General features: G+C 51.7%; 2 protein-coding genes across 3 annotated transcripts in view; both read right to left on the bottom strand.

Moving 5' to 3' along the window:
* Positions 1 to 355: 355 nt before the first annotated feature.
* FAH (fumarylacetoacetate hydrolase) lies at positions 356 to 14,465 on the bottom strand. Its single transcript, XM_009903904.2, has 14 exons — positions 14,354 to 14,465; positions 11,951 to 12,061; positions 11,260 to 11,381; positions 10,138 to 10,187; positions 8,642 to 8,732; positions 8,027 to 8,124; positions 7,711 to 7,763; positions 6,804 to 6,903; positions 5,817 to 5,947; positions 4,911 to 4,986; positions 4,331 to 4,377; positions 3,301 to 3,402; positions 1,279 to 1,396; positions 356 to 472 (listed from the first exon to the last, which is right to left on the bottom strand). Exons 1-14 carry the CDS (start codon positions 14,432 to 14,434, stop codon positions 393 to 395), a joined length of 1,260 nt encoding a protein of 419 aa, XP_009902206.2. The 5' UTR covers positions 14,435 to 14,465; the 3' UTR covers positions 356 to 392.
* Positions 14,466 to 19,463: 4,998 nt separating this feature from the next.
* The window catches only part of ZFAND6 (zinc finger AN1-type containing 6), a 38,918-nt gene continuing 34,726 nt past the window's right edge, over positions 19,464 to 23,655 (bottom strand). For both annotated transcript variants that reach the window (XM_054168892.1, XM_054168891.1), the window contains 2 exons: positions 21,761 to 21,874; positions 19,464 to 19,775 (listed from right to left, as the gene is read on the bottom strand). In XM_054168892.1, the coding sequence (XP_054024867.1) occupies positions 19,627 to 19,775; positions 21,761 to 21,874 (263 nt within the window). In that variant the 3' untranslated portion in view covers positions 19,464 to 19,626. The remainder of the gene's footprint in view (positions 19,776 to 21,760; positions 21,875 to 23,655) is intronic.

Here is a 23,655-nt window from a genome sequence, read left to right as displayed (position 1 = left end):
ACCTGTCACCCAACACCTCGTGACTACTAAACCATGGCACCAAGTGCCACGTCCAATCCCCTCTTGAACAGCTCCAGGGATGGTGACTCCACCACCTCCCTGGGCAGCACATCCCAATGGCTAACAACTCTCTGTGGGAAGAGCTTTCTCCTCACCTCCAGCCTAAACTTCCCCTGGCACGGTCACCTCCTTGTTTTGAAAGCCAGCGCTGAAATCCTTTTCTTCCCGCACCAGAGAGACACATTCAGCTTTCAGACATTTATTGATCATTACATCCAAGAAGATTCCAATCACTCATATAAAAATAATACATCTGAACAGAGGAGCAGGACTGCTAGTGCTGGGGGTGGGGGAAGAGATCTTCCTCCTTGGATGTTCTCTTCCTCCAGTCATCAGGGACCCGCCAGGGCTGGAAGGATTTTCCCCGAGCACTGCCCGAACCCCACGCGGAAGCCGTTGCCCTGGCAGTAACCTAGGAGTCAGAAAACAACAGACAGCTTTGCTCTGGGAGGGCAGCAGGGTTTCAGCAGGACTGAAAGGAAATAAAGGCACCAAGAGACCAAAACTGAGCAGAAACATTTCAGAAATGCAATGAGGGGCAGGACAAGAATAACAGCTGGAGGAGTTCGAGTAGCCCAGGAACACAAACCCAAACAGCAGCAGCACCAAAGCGTTCAGCACAGCCCCAGGGCAAGCTGGGGGACACTGATCAAAGAGCAAAAGCAGGCTGGGCCACCTTTCTGTTTGCAAACCTAACCTGCAGCATCCTCACTCTAACTGGCAAGCTGATTTGCTGCCTGGCCCAACCTTGCACTTCATTCAGGTGGCAGATGTCACGAGGCAGATGCAAGGGAAGAACAGAATCAACAAGGTTGGAAAAGACCTCAGAGATCATCAAGTCCAACCTGTCACCCAACACCTCCTGACTGACTAAACCATGGCTTCAAGTGCCACGTCCAATCCCCTCCTGAACACCTCCAGGGACAGTGACTCCACCACCTCCCTGGGCAGCACATTCCAATGGCCAATTAGTCTTTCTGTGAAGAACTTTCTCCTCACCTCCAGCCTAAACCTCCTCTGGCACAGCTTGAGACTGTGTCCTCTTGTTCTGTGCTGGTTGCCTGGGAGAAGAGACCAACCCCCACCCATCTACAACCTCCTTTCAGGTAGTTGTAGACAGCAATAAGGTCTCCCTACCAACAGAACAGCCCAGCCCCCTGCTGAGGTCTATGGAAAGGTGTCCTTGGTGCAGTGGGAGAGCAGCTGCTTGGCCATTACCTGTCAAGATGATTTCATCTCCATCCTGCAGGAATGTCCGAGACTGACCACTGCCCAGGGGGATTTCTTTTGTTCCATTCCAGGACAGCTCCAGCATGGAGCCAAAGCTCTCTGGCTCCTGCAGCAAGAGTTCAGCAACAGATAAATAGCTTTTTGGTGTCTGTCCTGCTCAGTTGACCAGAAAGCAGAGCAGAGCAGAGCAGAGCAGAGCAGAGCAGAGCAGAGCAGAGCAGAGCAGAGCAGAATTAACCAGGTTGGAAGAAATCTTTGAGATCATCAAATCCAACCTCTCACCCAGCACCATCTAATCAACTAAACCATGGCACCAAGCACACCAACCAGGCTCTTCTTAAACACCTCCAGGGATGGTGACTCCACCACCTCCCTGGGCAGCACATCCCAATGGCCAACCTCTCTTGCTGGGAAGAACTTGTTCCTAACATCCAGCCTAAACCTCCCCTGGCACAGCTTGAGACTGTGTCCTCTTGTTCTGGTGCTGGTTGCCTGGGACAAGAGACCAACCCCCTCCTGGCTACAACCTCCCTTCAGGGAGTTGTAGAGAGCAAGAAGGTTTCCCCTGAGCCTCCTCTTCTCCAGGCTAAGCAACCCCAGCTCCCTCAGCCTCTCCTCACAGGGCTGTGCTCCAAACCCCTCCCCAGCTTTGTTGCCCTTCTCTGGACACCTTCCAGCATCTCAACATCTTTCCTAAACTGAGGGGCCCAGAACTGGACACAGGACTCAAGGTGTGGCCTGACCAGTGCTGAGCACAGGGCAGAATGACCTCCCTGCTCCTGCTGGCCACACTGTTCCTGATACAGGCTAGGATGCCATTGGCCTTCTTGTTGGGTGATGGGTTGGACTAGATGATCTTGAGGCTCTTTTCCAACCTGGTTAATTCTATTCTATTCTATTCTACCTGCTGCTGGAAGGAGACACACCAGTGTGTTAGCCTGGCAGAGCAGAGCTTTACTGTTGGTTTAATTCATGGATCCCTCAGCTTGCTTTCCTGCTTCTGCATGTTATTTGCTTGCTCACCAGCAGCAGTCATGCTGAGAGCCATTGTCTGCTGCGAGCAAGGCAGTGCAAAACCCTCTGAAAGTGGTCTGGGTTTGCTACAGCAAGAATGGAAGCCAAGTGAGGGCACTTGCACAAGTGCAGTGCATTCATGCAGGCATGCTTTGGATTTTTAGAAACCACAGCACCCACAGAAGCAGTAAAGTTGGAAAAGACCTCTAAGACCAAGTCCAACCATCACCCCAACAGTACCATGACCCCCAAGCCATGCCCCAAAGTGCCATGTCTACACATTTTGTTAACATCTCCAGGGGTGGTGACTCCACCACTTCCCTGAGCAGCTTGTTCCAGTGCCTGGCCACTTTTCCTTTACAGTCTGTTCTTCAGAAAAGCAAAGCTGGTGAAGGTTTTAAGTCCCCATCATTAACTCATGGAATGCTTTTGGCTGGAAGGGACCTTTAAAGGACCTCTTGCCCAACCCTCAATGTCTATCTGCAGTCCAGAAATGCTCAGAATGGAAGCACAGAGGTATTGCAACTTGAACCATTTACCTGAGGCTCTTTCAAAGGGCATGAGCAGGATTTATGTTGGATGTTGCACAAAGTACCCCTGCCCTGCAGCAGCTGTCCCCTGGGCAGCCCAAGGGGAGCAGTGGTTTGTGAAGTTAGCTCTGACTAGGTAGCATCAAGGGAACTAGAAGTTACCCCCATGCACCTTCAACATTCTGCCCAGACACAGGACAGCTGCACTTCAGGGTGGAATGAAGGCTGTGCACAGAAATCAATTTGCATCTGTAGGAAAACAGTTCTGATGGGAAGGAAAAGAGGAGAACCCCAAATGCCACAAACCCCTCAGTGTGGGTCTGGGGCTACCAAAGCATCAGCCCAAAGTGCCTAGGGAGAGCTGCAGAGGTCTTCATGGCTGCACAAACCAAAGGAGTATTAGACCCATAGCCCTGCTCAGCTGGTTTTGGGTTGCTGAGCAGTTCTGTGACTGTTAAACACTTACAGGTCCACTGATGGTGCCAGAGGCCAGGAGGTCTCCTGGTCTGAGGTTGCAGCCATTGATGGAATGATGAGCCAGCTGCTGCTTCATTGTCCAGTACATGTGCTGGAGGAAGGAGGAAGAGGAGGCTATAGCAGTGAAAGAGAAACCTCTCTGGTGTGCCATTAGGCCATGCAGGAGTCATTGCATTCTTGGGCTGCTGCTGCTAAGGCTGTACCTACAGAAAAAGCTTTCCCTCTTGAATTGGGAACCTTCAGCAGCCTAAAATCAGCCTCCAGCACTACTCAGTGCTGTGCTTCCAGTAGTCACTGTGGCCTGGCCGATTGCTTTCTAAATGGTGACCAGGAGCTGCCATGTGCACACCTAACACTTTAACAAGCAGTTCAGCCCCTTAAATGTCTCTTCTTTCGGCTGGATGCCATTTTCTCTCTTCTTCCTCCCTAAGGCCAGCTCTGCTGACCCAGGCCCCGTGAGTACCTCCACTGTTTTAATGGCTCTATGGGAAAATCTCCTTACGACTGATTTGCTGACTGTTGATTTACTGATTAAGGTAATTACTATGCAAAGAGTCAAATGTGACTATAAAACTGATGGAGGAATCCTGCAGCTGGTACAGGGACTTCCTGGCTTCCAGCAGCCACAGAGGGGCCAGGGCAGAGCCAGGCTCAGGCTGTGCTGCAGCAGCAAGACTGCAGCTGAATTCCAGCTGTGACTGGGAGGCTGCATTGCACCCCAGCACAGCAAAGGTCATTCCCATTGCCTGCCTGGCCTGAGCCACAATTTAGGATGCTCTGAGTACCCTAAACTGAGCAGCAGAAAGAGCTGCATCCTTCCAACCCTTAAGCATTTAGCTGTCTCCATCTCAGTCAGGATGAACCCTCACCACTCTCCACTCTTCTCCCTCTGTCCCCTGCACCCTCATGCATCAGGTCTGACCTTCAGCTAAGGCAAAAGTCCATGTTTGGAACAGCCAAAGGCTGGAGCTGATAGCATCAGCAAGACCTCAAACAAATGAAAGAGTTTGGTGTCTTACCTTGAAATTGGATCTGCATATAGTAGCTGGAGTGCTCATCCCTTCTCCTGCAGAAAATGAAACACAGGAAGCAGTTTGTTTGTGTTGGGGGAATGAGGCTGGAGCCTTTTCATTGTACAGGTGGATGGAGACTCCTTTGACCACTGCAATCCCCAGCAAGAAACAAGTAGCAACACTTTCCATAGAAAATGAAGGCAAAACAAAGAGTGCAGAGGGCAGTGGGCAGCACCAAGCTGCCCATTTCCTGCTCTCTGCTCCGCTGCAGGAGCACCCCCTGGACCTACCAGTCAGCAGGGCCATGAGCTGGGTGAGCATCTGAATCCCACACCCATCTGATCTTTCCATGCCCTACTTGTTCCTGCCCATGCAGGCAGACCCCCACAGGGAGCCTCCCCATCTGGGAGGTCTCCCCTCCTTGGCACGCTGCTGCACAGCCGGTGGGAACAGCAAGAGGCTTTGCCTCTTTCTCTGGCAGAGGCAGTCTGGGCAAAGGAGGTCTGCAGAGCCAAGAGCAAACTGTCTGTGTGGTGGTTCTGCATTCCTTAGCTGCCAATGTCAGCTTCAGTCAGCATTGCCATACCTTTAATAGCAACAAAGAGCTTGATGTCGAAAGTGTAGGGCTCCTTATCCTGAAGGTAGGGCAGTGGCTTGGGGTCCTGAAAGCATAGAAGAGGCATCACAGTCTAAACAAACAGAGAGGATAGACCCCAGGAGCCATCCCAGGGACTTCTTCTTCAAGCAGACCACATTCACTTCACTGAGCCTGCTCTCAGGCACTCACATTTGAAGATGGTTTAGTTGCTCAGATAGTGTTGGGTGATAGGTTGGACTCCATGAGCTCAAAGGTATTTTCCAACCTGGTTAATCCTGTTCTATTCTATCAAGAAACCTGAAGACCTTTCTGCAGAGCTGTGACAGCTCTGCAATCCAGTTCCTTCTTCTGCACCCAGGGTCCAAAAGCCCTCTCCAGCATCAGACCCAAGACAAATACAGTGCCAGGACACCCCTGCTCTGTGCCTGCCCAGGGGTAGGCAGTCCTCTGCAGGTCTCTCTTCTCTTTCCCAGCTTCAACTAAACATCTCCACAATGCAGACAAGTGGAAATGCTTGAACAAAGTGTTCTGGCCTCAGTCCACTCTTTCTCCACTGCTTGCTGGATGCTGAGTGCTGCCAAAGACTAACAAGAGGCTCTCTGATCAGTTTCTTTTCCAGCTCTTCTAAAGGAGGTGAATTTTCTGCCTTGCTCAAGCTGTCAGGATGACAGCTCAGGGCACCAGGTGCCAGTACTAGTGACAACAGTGAGCATTTGAACTCAGAGGGCCCAGGGTGCCTTCATGAGTGTGGGAGCAGGGTCACACTTGTCAGCTCCATGAAGCAAGGGCTTGGCATCGATGCAGCTCGGTGGTTTCTACTGATGGGAGCTCCCAGTGCTGCTGGAAGTTTCTAGCCACTGCTTTGCCTCCTTGTCAACCCTTGCCCTTGCTAACCTGGACAGGGTTTGGCAGCACAAATGGCATCAGAGCATCCATGGTAACCACCCAAGGCGAGATGGTGGTGCCAAAGCTCTTGGCCAGGAAGGGACCCAGAGGGACGTATTCCCACTTCTGGATGTCACGGGCTAGGGAGAGAAAGTTCAGAGCAATGCTGTTAAACATAGTCTGTGAAAGAATAGCATGGAGTGGAAATGTCCCCACCACCCTTTTCTAGCCACTGTGCCCAAGTCCTGATCTAGGCTTGAGGTGAGGAGAAAGTTCTTCCCAGAAAGAGAGATTGGCCATTGGGATGTGCTGCCCTGGGGGGTGATGGAGTCACTGTCCCCGGAGGTGTTCAAGAGGGGACTGGATGTGGCACTTGGTGCCATGGGTTAGTAGTCATGAGGTGTTGGGTGACAGGTTGGACTTGATGATTTTTGAGGTCTTTTCCAACCTTATTGATTCTCTGATTCTAAATCCATCCCTTCCAGACCCTCAAATCCATTTTCTTAGACTAGGGTGATGAGGAAGCAAATCCAGCAACAAGGAAAAGGACTCAGGCTGTCCTCATGCAACCACTACTTTGCTTTTGCAGCCAGCCAGTGGTGTGTGCCAGTCACAGGGCCAGTTTCAACGAGCCAAATCCATGCTGAGGCTGAGGGATTTGTGATTGCCAAATCCTGCCCCTAGTCCTGACACAAAAATCAATCCTCTGTTGGCATCACCACCCTTAGGGCTGCTCCATCCCTGCTCAGGAGAAACCAGGCTGGTATTAGGTCTTTCATAAGTAAATGAATCTTCATTAGACAGCAATTTGTGATTCCACTGATTGCTGAGAGATGGATTGAGACAAAGCCTGAGAACTGCAGACAGCATTTCATTTTCAGCCCTTCCACTTGTGCCCTGTGCTGCCAGTGATCACCACTCCACTGTCAACAGATGACCTTGGCCCCTCTGTAGGCTTTCCCATGACACTGTAAACCCCTCTCCAGCACCAGTTACCACTCCAGTCATTCATCAGGACCATCCCAAAGATGTGCTCCTGGGCTTTGCTGATAGGAATTGGCTCCCCATACTTGTTTCCAGGACCTACAAAGAATGCCTGCAATTGAAGAGCAAAATAGGGATGAAGGCAGTTTCTGAAGCTAGACATCTTTACTGCACTGAGGGTTAAGTGCACAAGCAACAGAGGCTGGCCAGGATGGGGGTTTGCAGCATTTCCCAATACACAACTAGACAAACCCATGGCCTGCTCCCTCTTTCTTCCTCTCCCTGAAGCTGGCAGGCTTGACATCCTTAACAGCACTGTGTGGCTAAGGGACAGGCATCAAACAAGGGCATGATGCTGCCAAAGCACAGGAGCAAAAATCATAGAATTGTCAGGGTTGGAAGGGACCTCAAGGCTCAGCCAGCTCCAACCCCCCTGCCATGGGCAGGGACACCTCACACTACAGCAGGTTGCTCACAGCCACATCCAGCCTGGCTGCAAACACCTCCAGGCATGAGGCTTCCACCACCTCCCTGGGCAGCCTGTGCCAGGCTCTCACCACCCTCATGGGGAAGAACTTCTTCCTCACATCCAATCTGAATCTACCCATTTCTAGTTTTGTTCCACACCCCCCCCCCCCCAGTCCTATCCCTCCCTGACACCCTAAAAAGTTCCTCCCCAGCTTTCTTGTAGCCCCCTTCAGATACTGGAAGGCCACAATTAGGTCTCCTTGGAGCCTTCTCTTCTCCAGACTGAACAGCCCCAACTTCCTCAGTCTGTCTTCCAGAAACCTTCACTGCCTTCTGCTCAGAGGGAACCACAGCAAGGGACTTGGGAGACATTCATTTGAGAAGAAGCTGAAGCTGCCTCTGTTCCTATTTTAAGAGTCTTCAGATGGGGGGTGGGGAAGCCTCCTCTTACCATTTCTAACTCGATGTCCAGACGCTTACAAGCACCAAACACTGGAGGTTTATCTGTGGGTAGAAGAAAGAGTATTTCACAACAGGGAGGCAAGAAGGGAAATGAAAGTAAGAGCCAGAAGGAAGAGAGCAGTGAATGTTGCCTGGCTGGCAAACACATGATGGACTTGACCTGGTGCTTTCTCTTGCCTTGACCCCAGACTGGACTTTAGACAAGCCACCCCAGGTCCTTCCTCCCTACTATTCTATAATGTGGAACACACATTAAAACAATTACAACAGGAAGATGTCCCAGTAAAAGCCTCCCATGGACTCACCATTGTCAGGTTTCATTTGCCCCACAGGTCTCCGGATGGGCGTCCCAGACACCACCACACTTGATGCCCGGCCATGGTAACCAACAGGTAAGTGCAGCCTTGTGAGAGAGCACCACAGAGCATGGGTTAGCTGTGTGATCACCACCACCCAGGGCAGCTTCTGGGGCTACCAGCACCAGGGAGGTGTGAGGAATGAGGAGAGAGCTCTGCACAGGCAGGTGTGGACACCTGCACCTTACTCGTTCTGCGACAGGATGTGGACACACCATAGTCCAAAGCCACGTGGCTGGGTTAATGCACTTCTGTGCCACTCAGCTACTTGAAGCTTCAACCTTGCTGTCTTATCACTTCCCAAACCCCAGTTTCAAAGGTAAAGCTGTCTTTGAACCAGAGGTCTGTGTTGTAACCAGCGTGGCTGCAACACAACGTGGCTAAGGCTGGACAAATGCAGTTTGCAGTTCTCTGACTCAGCTCTTGGCAGTTCACACTCTCATCTGCCATCAGCTGAAATCAGTATTTTGCTGAAAGACTCCTCAGTTCTTAAAATAATTTACCTTTAACTAGGGAGAAGCATGCAAACCAGTGCTGCACCAGAGGGAAACTGGAACTACCCACCAGTTCGGCATCAAAGCGTTCTCCTTGCCCCTGAACATGATCCCAACGTTTGTGGCATGTTGTCGGGAAGAATAGAAGTCAGTGTAATCTCCTGCGTGGGGAGAAGGCCGTAAGATAAAGATCAATGGCAGGGTATCGATCTCCCATCCGCTGGGGCATGGCAGGCTGCTGGCAGAGGAGGCAGCGAGAGCAGAGCAGAGGCGCGCAGCGACGCTTGGTATTATTAGCATTGGGATGCAATTAATAGCATACAGGTAGTGATTAACACCTCACTATAAATTATGCCTGCAAAACTGGCCGGGTTTGGGAAGTCTCCGGTACAGAAGAGGGCGAAAAGCGCGTCCCAAAGCCAAGCCCAGCCAAGCCCAGCCCAGCCCGGCCGCGCTGCGCCGGGGCCGCCGCTGGCGCCCAAGCGAGGAGCCGGCTCCAAGGCAGGGCAGCTGCTGCCCTCTGCTGGCGCTCCTGAAGAACAGCGCTCGCCGCTCGGATTCCCGGGCCAGCCGCGGGGCTTGGGGACAAAGCTCAACCTGCCGGGGGACATTCACATCACGTTCGGTCGTTTCGCAAGCTCAGAAAGTTCTCTTGCAGCCCCAGCAGAGGACAGGGCTGAAGCGAAGCGTGGAGGAAAGCTAAATAACTTCTCACGGTGGAATAGAGCCTGGGCACTGCGCTCGTTCTCGGCAGCCAGCACTGCCCGGAGCTGGCCCCTTTTGGACAAGACATATTCAGCTGGAAACCGGTTTCAGGAAGGTATCACATCTATGGAAACTTATCGTGGTTCCTTTGGGCCTGCCTAGCCTTTGTCCTAAACCAGGGCTGTGCTCCATGGAAGACAAAAGCCCAGCAGGAACAGGGCTTGGCTGGGAAATGGAAAAGTTGATGTCCCCGCTCCTGTCAAGGTCACATCCCTCGAGTGATTTTGATCAAGTTGGTCTGAGTCCAAATACAAATTTCTGTTAAAAAGAGGGAACTATCTCTGTAGCTGTAGGCAAACACTAACTTCAAAGCATTCCATGGCTTCCTGAGAGCAAAGGTAAGATCTGAGCTGCAGAGTAACGGTGTGGGAGTGGAGACTCATGCCTGTTGATGAGGCTGTGCCAGAGTATGTGCCACAGAAAGCTTGGAAGAGCTGATTTATTCTCTGATGGCAGATGGGGGAAATGTTGGAAACTGAGCAAGTGTTTATTCCCTGGCTTCAGTCACAAAGGTTTGGTGATGCCAAGGCAATGACAAAAGTTATGGGGCACCAGACAACCCTGATTTAGGGAAAACTGCAGCCAGGAACTTTCTGGCTGCTATTGAACTTCCCCAGGCTTTTATTCTTGTGCCACAGACAGCACCTCCCTTTCATTACGTGCAATAAACTACTTCTAGCTCCTGCAAAACCCATTCCCTGTCTCAGCTATGGCCTGTCTGTCTGAGCAGGCTGGAAATAAAGCAGCTTCTCTGGGAGGGAGCAAAGGGCAGTGCTGAGCATCCCTCAGCTGCAGACTCACCGATGTGGGCTGGCAGGTGCATCGTGGCCGAAGCTTGAGGCACAAATGCTCTGAAATGAAAAGCACCTTCAGCTCCCAGAAAACCCGCAGCTCTCATCCCCTAAGCGGTTTCTAAGCATGCAAGAGGCTGACTCTCTCTCCAGCTCCTTCCTTAATTTACTTTGCAGCACAGAAACCTTGCAGAAAGACTGAGACGAGCGCTCAAGGAGCTGGTACTGGGATGGTTAAGAGCAGCCCTGGGGGTGTGAGTGGGAAGGGAGGCACGCCTGAGGAGAGCTGACTGGTTTCCCTGGGGACACAGAACAGCACACACAGCATGACAGGGGCTGGAAGGGACCTCTGGAGATCATCTTGTCCAACCCCCAAGAGAAACACCCCATGGCCGTGCACACAGCTGAGTGGGTCTCCACTGCCTCTGCTGCATGGAAAGGATGATTTCATGGGGTGCCCAATTGGAACTGCAGAAGGTTCTTGTGTCAAACAGTGGTTCAGCTCCTCCCCTGCACGCCTGCCTAAATCACCCCGGCAGGAGGGAGGAAGGGCTCCTGCTTGCTGCTGGGGCAGCTGCTCAAAGCATGGCCCTGGGCAGACACGGTGTGTGGTGGATGGAGGCAGGCTCCCCACCAGCACAGCAAGCACAGATTCCCCTCCTGCACCGCTGCCCTACCCCATATCTGAAGCCAGTTTGTGACAACAGATTTGGGTTTAGCAAAGTTAGGTGGTTTCTGAGGAGCAGTTGGAGGGACGTCCCCATGCCAGAAGATTCTCCAGCTGGGATAGGCAGGGCAGTGCTGGAGGAAGCAGGAGAGATGGAATAGAGGCCCTTGCAGCCTCCTCTGCCTTGAAGGCCTCCTGCCTCCAGAGAGGCAGGTCTGGGCATACCCTGGGGCAGAGCTTGGTGTTCCCAGGCAGAGGGTGACACCCCGGATCTGTGGGCAGTCAAAGGATTCATTAGGGACATGGTTAGGAGCAGGAAGCCCTCACTACGCTCCAACCCCAGTGAATTCCCATGCAGGTGGCAGGTGGCCACATTCAGCCCTTTGATGTTGGTGCCTTGTGTCACCCAGTGATGCAGGTGACACAGAGCATGGCTGCCAAGGCACCACAGCCTGCTCCCCTCACCTTCTCCGCAGCTCCACGTTGTCCCTCAGGGCTGGCTCCCCAGCTGACAGCAGCCTCTGCAGGCAGGCCCTTGCCTCGGTCCATGCTGGCCGGCCCAGGGCCATGAAGGCATTCAGGGTAGGCTGACAGGTGACACAGAGAGGTGGGGTGGCAGACACAAGCCCACAGCTTCCTTAACCTTCACATGCATGGAAGATGTCCCTGCACTTTCACCCCAGGGCTGAGTGCCTGCCCACGCTGCCTGTCCCCGCTGTGCTCCTGGCCTGCCACCACAAGTCCTCTGCAGCAGGACGTGCTGCATGCCCATCGTAAGACATCACTTCAGACCTCAGCAGCTTTGCTACCTTGCCCAGCTGTAACCAGCACTAATTTGTGTTTACCTTTGCCTTTAACACAGCCTCCCTGTCACTAAAATCCCATCTGCTTTGGTGCCACAAAGCACTGGAGGCACAAGCAGGACTGAAGTGATGCTTAGGTTTTGTGCCAGACCCTGCACTGCCAAAGTCTGAAGAAGCTTCCAATGAAAATATCCTCCCCCCCAACCTCCAGTGCCTCTGCTGCCCTTGCTGCCACAGGTGTGATGAGTTCTTCCTGCCTGCTCGTGTCCATCACCTCACCACAAGCTGCTAACAGCCCCCATGGAATATTTCTAATGTGTGGAAGGGAATCAGAACAGCAGACTGGTAAATACCTGCTCAAAGACATGCTGCTGCTTGGCAAGAGCCGGCCCATTGAACAGATGTTTAATGACGCTGAGATCCAAAATCTGGTCTCCAATCGCCACCCCGAGCCTGTGCCTAGGCTGCAAAGCAGGGAGAGGAGGTGGGGAAGAGGAGAGTTTGTGCTTGTGCTCACACAGCCTCCAGAGAAGGCATGGAGGAAGGCAGTGAGCACAGAAAGTTTAATCCCTCAGGAACAAGAGGCTGATAGCACAGCAACTGGCCAGTAAAAGCTACTCCATGAGACTGGACCTTGAGGCATCATTGCAGACCCTCTGCAGACTTTGAGGGATGGGAGACAGCCTTCTCCTCAGCCCCATCCTTTAGGGGAAGGTCAGGACAAGCTGCAAAGCTTTCTTTCACTGCTCCCTTTCCCCAGAAGCAGTTGCCCACCCCTCTTGAAGGACAAGCACTGCAGAACAAGCCCACACATCTCAAAAGGGTTGGGAAGCAGGCAAATGCTCTTCCTCCTTCCACAGGTGGGGAAAGTAAGCATAGACTCCCTCTGGGCAGGACTGATCCCATCCCTAGCACCATGCATTTGGAGAACCAGGCTGCTCTGGGCTCCACTGGCATGGGGAACACCTTGCCCAGCCAGGTTACTGCTGCAGCCATGCTGCATGAGGCTGCCCTATACAACCACTCCTGCTGCCACGCAAGGAACCCATGACTGGCCTGCAGACCCTAGTGCAGCCCTTGCTGCAGGAACAGCTCCTCACATGTGCTGGACACAAGGACACAACGCTCCCTTCATCCACCCCAGCCCCGTCAGGGCCAGCACCGAGCGCCTGTGGAGCTGGCAGCGACACCGCTGCAGCTCCACCACAGCTGCACCCCACGGGGACCAGAAAACTGCTGCAGCATTCAAAGGCAGCTGGCAATGTCTTCAGGGAAATAAAAGGCAGAGTGGTCACAGTCCTTCCAAAACCAGCTCTGCACATCCAGGCTCTGAAGCCTGCTCCTCAGCCTCTGCTTTCTAAAGATGATTCCAAATGTGATAGTCTGCGTTTGTTCAGCAAACCCTGCTGCAGGAAAAGCTCGAGGTCGTGTCAGGTTAATTTGTAACTGGGATGGTCAGGAGTGACAGCAACTGCTTCAGCTGGAAAGCCTTGAACCACGGGGCTGCTTTTAGAACTGGACTTTCCTAAGCAATTTCCCTGAGCCTGTGGCTGTCTTTTCACACAGTTTGAGTGAAGAGGTTTCCTTCAGAGAAGTCTTACTGGAGAAGGCAGGAAAATAATCCCGACTTGCTAGATAACCACACACACAGCCCTAGGAGGAGATTAAATGAGCCATCTTGGGTTTATCTTTGGAAAATACCACATCAGAAAATACAATCTTCCAGTTTAAATTCTTTTTGAGCCTGCCTGGCTCAGCCAAGACAGCAGAAAGCAGGAGATAATCACGAAGTTTCCACCAGCCATGATAAATAAATCCTCCACTTCTCCTTGAGATGTGGTTCTTGCCTTCTTTCCCCTCCCTCCAGGAGGCCCTATCTCCAGGGCTCCATCCCAGCAGGCACTCAGAGGTGCGAGTTTCAGCCTAGCTGGCCTCAGTTCTCATGCAAATGGGAGCTGGGAGCTACACCCTTGGAAGAGATGCTGAACCGCAGTTTTCTTATGGGAGCATAAAACAGAAGGCCTGAAGCTGGCTCAGCCTGTAGCTGCTGGGCACAGCTTTAAATGTGACACTTGCACATTTAATTCATCATTGCATAAACACATGCCCAACTGAAAAAAAAATAACCCCCACTGCAGAGCTCATTTTCTGCCCTGCTTTAATGCTTCTGCAGCTACCCAACTGGCCAGGAGCAGGCTGTGAACAGACCAGGAGACACCACTCGCTTGCAAATGCGTTTCAGTCCAGACTTGACTCGTCCCTCATGTTAATTAACGTTGTGTAAGAGGGCCTGGGTGCCACGGAATCGACAGAAGAATTGAAATAGCGATTTAAGGTGGCTTCTGAGGGGTGCTGGGCTGATTAGCCTCAGCCACAAAGACAACGAAGGGTCGGGTTTAATGAAAACAAACAAGTGCGAGCTGGGGAAGGATCCAAAACAGGTTGAACGGTGGCACAAAACTCGGCCCCCTCCCCCTCATCCCCTCCCCCAAACTGCTGCCTGCAGTAACCAAAGCACTTCCCCCAAGGCTCGACGCTCTGCTTTCGTTTTGTGCAGCTTCCAAGCAGCTGTCATCACAAACTCCCCAGAGAAGCCTTCGTGGCAGCCGCGGTTGGGTTGTCGAGTCAGGGAGCCTTGTGTGAGCGTCCCAGGCTGGGAAGTCTTGCTGTTCTCCCTGCTTGCTGGGAATTTCTGCTCCAATTCGTAGCCTCAGGACGATGGCACCGCACCCCAAGGGCAGTTTGCTGGTACTCACCTCCTCCTTCGTGGAGAAAACCCCATACGGGAGGTTTTGGATTGGGAAATCCGAGTCCTTGTCCACCTGGATGAAAGACATGCTGGGCACCGGCCTGCCACGTCCTCCTAGGAGAAACAGCCGCTCCAGATGTTGCAACCCAGAGCACAGAACCACCAAATCCCACCCTCTGTCCTCAGCCCCAAACCAATGGCTGACCCGTCTCCATCCCACGCCTCTGCTTGCTCCCCCGGCCACAGTTAATGAGTGCCAGAGGTCTGCGTGAGTCAGGAGCTCCAGACTGCTCCCAGCACAGCTGGGATGGTGCAGAAAACGCTCCTACTGCTGGGTAAATCCTCCTGTAAAACTGAGGCACTCTGGCACCAGCTAGATTGCTGTGGTGGGGGATCCAAGCAGACAGATCTGAGACCCAAGGCAGCTCCGAGACCCGAGGCAGCTCCACTCATTTACCTTCTAAGAGGGATCCTTATGCACCACAGTGAGAGCGAGATGTTTGTGCTCACACTGAGCTCCACCAGGAGCTCTGCAGCCTTTGGGAAGTTTCACAGCTCACACCTGAAACTGCCCTTCAAGTGCTTTTGAGTTTTGTAGTGCTGCACCTGAGTCTTTCCTCCCTACCTCTAGAAGCTTAAACAGAGACTAATGTGCAATGAACCAGAAAGAGCAGGGAGCTTAGGCTGTCTGCTCCCAGCCCCAGCTCTCTCTCACTTGCAGGAAACATTCACCCATATTCAGGGAAGGCAGAAATCAGTCCCAGAATGGCTCAGGTTGGCAGGGACCTCAGATACCATCTACTCCAACCTCATCTAACCTGGCCTTCAACCCCCCCAGACAGGAAGCAGCCACAGCCTCCCTGGGCAGCCTATGCTGGAGTCTCACCACCCTTCTGCTGAAGAATTCCTTCCTCACATCCAGGCTCACCCTGCTCTCCCCCAGCTTCAAACCATTCCCCCTTGCCTTATCTCTCAACACCCTCATGAAAAGTCCCTCTGCAGCCTTCCTGGAGGATCCCTTCATCTATTGGAAAGCAGCTCCAAGTTCCCCCTGGAGTCTTCTCCAGGCTGAACAACCTCAGCTCCCTCAGCCTGTCCTCACAGCAGAGGTGCTCCAGCCCTTGGGTCACTGTGGCTTCCCCTGGACTCGCTCTATCAGCTCTGTGCCCTCCTTATGCCGGGGTCACCAGAACTGGAGGCAGTATGGGAGGTGGGATGTCAGCAAAGCAAAGGGACAGAATCTCTTCTCTTAACCTTGAGATACGCTTGAAATTAGAAGCAAAGAGCCAAGACCACCCTTTTTCAGTAAAAATGGCCAGATGCTTGTGACTGCCAAGCCCAAGAACTGGTTTCATGCTCAACTCTTTCTGCTTCCTGGCAGAGAAGCCTCACTCAGTGGAAGATGACACAACAGCACTGATGACAGCCCATCTGTGACAGCTCTTCACCAGTGGAGACACACAAGCTCTCACGGTGCTGTTTGGCAGGGGTCTCATCTAAACAGCACAATGCCTAGCAAAAATTCCTGTGCCCAAGGTCCAGCTCCAGCCCAGTGGCTGCTGGAAAGGTTTTGGACACAGTGGAGGTGTTTTATGCCCAAGTTGCAGAAGTGGCTCTCATGCCATTTTGTGAGTAAGCATCTTGCAAGCATGCTCCAAACACACAGTGCCCACCCTGAGAAGACAGCTTTGCTCAAGGGCTGTGCAGTGCTGCCCATGTGCTGGAATGGAAACATTCCTCTGCTAACCTCAAGCTGGTGCCACAGAGCTGGACTGAGAAGCAGAGACGACTGCCAGTTCTGAAGCATCAGGGAAAGGTGGACTTCCAGCTTCAATTCCAGCTCATCTACCAAGACCATGGACCCTATGACTATTCTTAACTGAGACACCTGCACAGGCCAGGCTGAGGAAGGTTAGTTGGCTGCTTAGAACACAATGGGTGTGGACATGCCCAGGGGCTACTCTGCCTGGGTGTGGGTACCCCCATGGCACTGCAAGGCAGAGCTATGCTTCCTGCTGAGTAACTGAGGGTCAGAAGAGTTGCTGCTTCCTAACAGGGGGTGGAGGAGGGGGGCTGTGACTGCTGAAGGCGGTTGCTCTGCTTGTACCTTTTCTCCCTTTAGTCTCTCAGCTACCAGAAGCTACAAACACGATTGGCTTTCCCCCATGTTGTGCAATCTGCACTCTCCCCTCTGCTTGGCCCTGAAGTGCCAGATCAGAGGGAAGAGAAAAGGACACTGTTGAAAAGGGAGACCAGCAACAGGGAAGAGGGAGGAGTCCAACAGAAGGATTAAAGAATGGGGAAGTGGCAGCAGCGAGGAAAGCAAACAAACACCCACAAAAGAGAGAAGGCTGCTGCTCTCCCGTGCTCTGTGCTGTGTGAGTTCAGCAAATGCTCCAAGGAAACACAAGATCCATGACCCACAAAAGGTAGACCATAACCAGAACTTACCTGAGAGGGCAAATTATTCTCTCCTTTAGTCTAAAACCCAACCCCATGTGCTTCCTAGGTTGTGGTTAAGCCATTTTTAAAGCACAGGATACTTCACCGATGGTGTCTTGCAGCTTCCTCTCCATAGCTATGCACAGAGAAAGCTCCTTCTGCTGCACGGTGCTCAGATGCTCAGTGTGGTGCTTTGTCTGCTAATTGCCAGCCACAGCTTTTAAAGAGCATTCTGAATTTTAAAGGGTGGAGGCAGCTCTGGTGAAAAATGGAATGTTTTAAATAAAGCCAAATCTCATTCATCTCACAAATGCTTCAGAGAGGCAGCAAGTTACCAAGTGAAATCTCAGCAGCAGATCAGTGCCATCTGGAGCAGAATTAGTTCTGCTTTAGTGTGCTGTTAAGGCTGGTGATAAGCAGGAGAGGCTGAAGTTACCATGACACTGCATAAACCACTCAGCCCTTCAGTTCTTTGGATAACCAGGGTGGCTCAATGGTTTAGGCACAGCCTCTGATCTGACAAGCAAAGGTCATCTTCATTAAAGAAACTTACTGGGCACCCTCACAAGACCAAAGAAAATCTCTCCTGCCTCTAGACAGGGATTACTTAGCCTGCAGATCTGCTAAGGAGCATGTGGAGGGTGGTTGTGGCACTGTGGACTTCAAACCTCAGAAGCAGACATCTCACCAGAGGAAGTGTCTCCAGACCATGCTCTCACCTACCTTCACAGAAGCCTGTGCACTGCTGTCAGACAGTGGATCCCACCCCCACTGCTGTATTTCTTAGCAGCAGAACCACACAGGCAGCCACTGAGCAGGCTGTGGATCCACATCTCCTTCACCTGCAAGTCTGCCCCCAACATAAGGGTGTTGTCACAAATGACCCCAACTCCTGCACAAGTGACATGCTGCAGAGGGAGCACAGAGAGCTCCCCGAGTGCCAATGGGCAAGGCAGAGAGGCCGTGGGAACTGCAGTGTCTCTGATAGCTGTAGGTGAGAATCAGAAGTGAGCTGATCATGGAATCCTAGAATTGTTAGGGTTGGAAGGGAGCTCGAAGGATCATCCAGCTCCAACCCCCCTGCCATGGGCAGGGACACCTCACACTACAGCAGGTTGCTCACAGCCACATCCAGCCTGGCCTGCAAAACCTCCAGAGATGAGGCTCTCACCACCCTCATGGGGAAGAACTTCTTCCTAACATCCAATCTGAAATCTAGCCATTTCTAGCTTTGCTCCATCCCCCCCAGTCCTATCACTCCCTGGCACCCTAAAGAGTCCCTCCCCAGCTTTGTATCCCCCTTCAGATACTGGAAGGCCACATTAAGTTCTCCTCAGAGCCTTCTCTTCTCCAGACTGAACAGCCCCAACTCCCTCAGTCCATCCTCCTAGGAGAGGTGCTCCAGCCCTCTGCTCATCCTCATGGGCCTTTTCTGGACACCTTCCAGCAGGTCCAGATCCTTCCTGTAATAAGGGCTCCAGATCTGGACACAGTGCTCCAGGTGGGGTCTCACCGGGGATGAGTAGAGGGGAAACAGTGCGGAGGTTGCGCTGTGCTCTGTGAATAAACAGAGAGGAAAGTACCGGGCAGTGGCAGGTGCCCACGAGACTACAGCCAGAGAAAGCCACCTGGCCCAGGGCAGTGAGAGGCAAGAGAAGCTCAGGCTTTGGGTTGTTTTTTGGGTTTTTTTTCTGTTGTTTTTTTTTTTTTTCTCCAATTTTATTTAATCAAAGTTAAGACGTGGATAAACATAAATACAGCACAGGTACTTCAGATCATTCTTCATTTTTGTGTACAGACAGACTGATGGATGTAACCCCAAGGGAACCTGCAGTCAAGTGAGGTGCATACAGCCTTCCCCCCACGCACACACACACACACACTCCCCACCCAACCAACCCACCCCACCCCGAGGTCAAATCAAACAAAGAACCAAAACAAACCCCCCAAACCCGACCCAAAGCCACGCAGACAAACCTCAGCACTCGCTCTCATTCCCAACTGATTCATACATAAATAGGTAGAGGGTGCAAACAAGCTAATATGCCAACAGGTAGAACCTCTCATCCATGGGGGAGAAAAAAAAACAACCAACAAACCCCAACCAAACCAAAAGATAAACCCCAAACAGAAGCAGCCATAATGATTAAAGTACATTCAGTTACTGATAACTAGTTGTGCCATACGAGGCATTATCAAAATAAAACCAAACCCACCCCCCAAAATAAAAAGGAAGTTGTGCTGCAGAGGAGGGGAAAAAAAAAAAAGCTATATACAAGAAGAAAATAAACTGCAATAAAGGTAATGCATGCAGGTTTGATCCTGGAGAAGCACAGCCCTCCCAAAACACCACCACAAGAAATCAAACCCCCCCCACCCCCCAAAAAAAGGCTTCTTCCACGTTTGTTATCAAAAGCCTTCTGCACTCCAAGCCCTCGAATTTCAAGGTGATCTTTTTTTTTTGTTTAAAAGGATAATACTTTTGTAAAGGTTACTTAAAAGTCTTCAGCCACAGGAAAGAAAAACAACCAACCAAACCCCAAACTGCAATGAAAAGTTCAGTCTCATCTTTCAGAACAAACCAAGGAAAACCCAGGGGGAAAAAAAAACCAAGCAAACAAACAAACAAACAACCCAACCAACCAAACCAAAAAACCCCAACACCCCCTCCCCCCCCCCACCCCCCAAAGAACCTATTCATCTGCTGACATGCATGATTAAAAGGTCTAGGCAAGGTACACTGCTCTACGCTCCTGGTGACTACAGGAAAGAAAAGCTCAAGTCAATTCGATCTGCAGATGGTGGAGGGGATCCTGGTGTCCCAGCAGAAGCAGCAGTTCAGATCTTCTGGATCTTTTCCCCCACGACCACAGGGTTCTCTTTTCTGATCTTCTCGGCGGCGTCGGCTTTGTAGTTGTAGGAGCAGCTGTGCACGTCCGAGTAGCGGTGCATGCCGCAGAAGACGTTCCCGCAGCGGCACTCGAAGCCTGCCGACACAAACAGCGGCGCTGCTCAGGACTCGCACGACCCGGCAGGCTGGAGGACACCTCGGAGAGCATCGAGGCCAGCCCATCACCCAGCGCCTCATGACTGACCCAACCATGGCACCAAGTGCCACGTCCAATCCCCTCTTGAACGCCTCCAGGGACGGAAGTCCTCCACGGACTCGCTACCAGCGCGCCTCAGGCGGCAGTGTCGACCGCCTCTGGCGGTCTGAGGCTGGTGCTCAGGCAGTTTTTCCACAGATTGAGTAGAAAGTAGTAGCACACAAGTAAATCACCATGGGGTGCAAGTAAATTACCATGGGATGTAAAAGGAAAATAATGATAAGGTTTAAACCATAGAATCACAGAACTGTTAAGGTTGGAAGGTACCTCAAGGCTCATCCAGTTCCAACCCCCCTGCCAAGGCCAGGGACACCTCACACCGCAGCAGGTTGCTCAGAGCCACATCCAGCCTGGCCTGAAAAACCTCCAGGCAGGAGGCTTCCACCACCTCCCTGGGCAACCTGTGCCAGGCTCTCACCACCCTCATGGGGAAGAACTTCTTCCTGACATCCAATCTGAATCTACCCATTTCTGGTTTTGTTCTATCCCCCCTACTCCTATCCCTACCTGACACCCTAAAAAGTCCCTCCCCAGCTTTCTTGTAGCCCCCTTCAGATACTGGAAAGCCACAGTAAGGTCATCTCAGAGCCTTCTCTTCTCCAGACTGAACAGCCCCAACTCCCTCAGCCTGTCTTCATAGCAGAGCAGCTCCAGCCCTCTGCTTATCCTCATGGCCCTTCTCTGGGCACATTCCAGCAGGTCCAGATCCTATTGGTCTGCTAACTAACAAAGTTAGTTGTATAAACTAACTCTTGCTCTTTTCTCAGCTCTGCTCTCCAGCAGATACTAGCTGGGGCTTCTGCTGGCTTGCTGACCTTGGCTGCATTCTTCTTGTGGCTAAAGTACTAACAAGCTCCTCTCTGCTTTTCTCCTCTTTTTCCCTTGTACAGGAGGGAAGGGAGCAGAGAGGGGGAAGCTGTTGGTAACCCCCTGGTTTTGTCCAGGGTGGTTCTTGTGTTGTTTATAAAGTGGAAATGCCTGTAAATATTGTACATTTTGGACATCTTCATTGCAGTCCATGTTTCTAGATTGTAGTTTTGCTTGCAAATAGAGCTTCATTTGCTTTCCAACTGAGCTGATCTGGCCATTTCATTTTGGGGGTGATTTCAACCCACCACACCAGCCAAGGGGCCTCTGCTGTGGAAAGCACAAGCAGCACAAGGAATCCATTCTGAAGTGATTACAGGAAGGTTTGGCTTGCCCATTCCTTCCTACCACAACAGACATTCCTGGAGACCTCCTCTCCTCCTTTGGTTACAGGTCTTCACTCCATACAACTCCATTCTTCTCACTGCAGAGCTGGTTAGTGAACTGCAGCCAGCTATCATCTAATTTCTCAGCTAAGCAGACTTCCAAAAGGAAGTGTTTGGAATTGTGAGCTTCACTTAAAGACAGGAAGTTGAAAACCAAAATGATTCACAAGTGACTGCTTCTCAGGGATGCCCAAAGACAGGACAAGGGGCAATGGGGGCAAGCTGGAGCAGAGGAGGTTCCATAGGAACCTTAGGGAAAAACTCTTTCACTGTGAGGGTGGTGGAGCCCTGGAGCAGGCTGCCCAGAGAGGTTGTGGAGTCTCCTTCTGTGGAGACATTCAAAACCCACCTGGATGCACTCCTATGGAGCCTGCCCCAGCTGATCCTGCTCTGGCAAGAGGGCTGGACTTGACCTTTTGCAGTCCCTTCCAACCACTAGCACCCTGTGATTCTGTGACTACCTCTAGGAAGTGATAGCTGAAAGCACCTCTTGCCAAGTGTTACTTCAACCCAACACCACTGAGATCACCACACCCCACTTCCCCCTTAGGGCCTTGCAAAAGGAGCAAAGCCTAAGGCAAGGCCAGGGGCAGTGCCCTGAGTGTTCCTTACCAGTCAGCCCAACCTTCTTCCTGCACATGAAGCAACGATTCTTTTTCTGTTTGGGTTTGTCGAGCGACTTGTCCTGTTCTTCAGGTGTAGGCTCTGCATTCTCTGACACTGAAGCTGGCAGCAAAAGAAGTGAATGAGAACAATGAAACACAAGGTCTGCCCCTCTCCCCTTCCTGGCTCTGAGTTAGATGATCACCTAAAGCCCTTGCGGCAAATTTAGGCTCTGAGGTTAACCATTCTGCTGCAGCTTCCACGTCTCAAGTGTAACGGACTCAGGGTACTGGAACTTCTTCCTTCTAGATGTTCACAAGGTGAGAATTCACTGCATGCTCACACAGAGTTCACAACACAAAGACACCACCAAGAAACAGCAGAATTGAAAACTAGCTTTAAGGGTTAAGACTCAGTGCTGTCAGAGCTGGGAAGAGAATCCACACCCAAGTGTTTCCCCATCAGGGCTACCAACATCTGCTTGTGGAAAGCACTGATATTAGGGTCAGAGGAGTAAAACTCTCCCTCTCAAATACTGACCCAGCACTATTTTTGCTGAAGGCTGTAATAGAAGGCCACACAAATGCAGCATTTCAGAACAGTCCCTACCACTGTGAGACTGCTGCTGCAGCAGCACACCTGCAAAAAGCCTGCAGAGGGGCTAGTCAGCACCTGGGGTGAGAAACCATTAGCCCAAGATAGACTGCCAGGGAGGGATTACACCATCCTGAAACCCAGAAGGAAGCAGGGAAACACCACATTTTAAAGATTTTTGCCAAGACAGCTTCCAACCTACTTTAATATTCTCTCACATCTGCAAGGAACAGGCTACAGGTGGTGTGGGAGAATATAAACAAGTAGTGACAGTATTTGCCTGACTCAGGTCAAAACAGAAACTGGCTCTTCTTCCTCCAGTATTTGCACATTCCTTACACTACAAAACAGAAAGAGAAACAAAAAAACCTTCATTTAAAGAAGGGCCAAGAGCCAATCTCTGCCTAGCAGCCATTGCTAGATCTCCAGGGAGTAAAGTACACCAAGCTAGGTGTATCTGCAGCAAAGTAAGGTCCAGCTGGGAGGAGAGACTGAACCAGGGCTGCAGGGAGAAAACAGCAGCAAACCCAGACCTCTGTCAGGGAAAAGAGCTGCAGGCATCTCTGTGCAGCTGGACTTTTGTTAGGCAGAGGCTGTCAGATGCAGTTCTGTGCTAGCCCTCTGCCAGTTGACTGCCATTCTGCATGCCAGTTCTGCTGGGGCTTCTTCCTGTGCTGCTGAAAGGAAATAGCACTTTCCAATTCTGCACTGTATCATAGTCACAGAGTTGGGTTGGAAGGGACCCTTAGAGGTCATCCAGCCCAAACCCCTTGCAGTCAGCAGGGACATCCTCCACTAGATCAGGTTGCTCAGAGCCCCATCAAGCCTGACCCTTGAATCTCTCTGGGGATGGCACCTCCACCACCTCCCTGGGCAACCTGCTCCAGTGTTCATAGTAAAGAGAACTTCTTCCTCATGTCCAACCTACATCTGCTCTTCTGTAGGTTAAAACCACTGCCCCATGTCCTGTTGCTGGATGCCCTTGGAACCAAACATTGTGGTCTGTCCCAGGCAACATCAACAGGCAAAGGCTGTGCTCCAGTGGCCAGTACAGCCTCTCTACCACATGCATGCTTGGATCGTGTGTGTGTACAACTCTCCTGTTTAAAAGGTTTAAAAGCATTTAAGGGCTGCTGCTCGTGGTAGAGCTGAGTGGGAAGATTCTGCTGCTGCTGCCACAAGTCACTTTGTACCTACTGTAGTAACCTCAAGCTGCCTGTGCAAGGAAGCCAGCCCTTTGACTCCAAGTCCTCTATGACAACGAGCCCTTAAGCCACCTTCAGATGGCAGGGTGCCAGTGTTTGGTGCTC

Source organism: Dryobates pubescens, chromosome 17 (assembly GCF_014839835.1).
Source record: "Dryobates pubescens isolate bDryPub1 chromosome 17, bDryPub1.pri, whole genome shotgun sequence".
Classification (NCBI taxonomy): domain Eukaryota; kingdom Metazoa; phylum Chordata; class Aves; order Piciformes; family Picidae; genus Dryobates; species Dryobates pubescens.
The sequence above is the reverse complement of the archived record's forward strand: the minus strand, read 5'-3'. Positions and strand labels throughout refer to the sequence as shown.

Coding starts and splice junctions, on each gene's coding strand:
- FAH (XM_009903904.2), bottom strand. CDS start 14,434: ATGTCTTTCATCCAGGTGGACAAGGACTCGGATTTCCCAATCCAAAAC. Junction 8,125..8,641: donor AACGCTTTGATGCCGAACTG/GTGGGTAGTTCC, acceptor CTCTCTCACAAG/GCTGCACTTACCTGTTGGTT. Junction 473..1,278: donor AGATGAAATCATCTTGACAG/GTAATGGCCAAG, acceptor TCTGACTCCTAG/GTTACTGCCAGGGCAACGGC.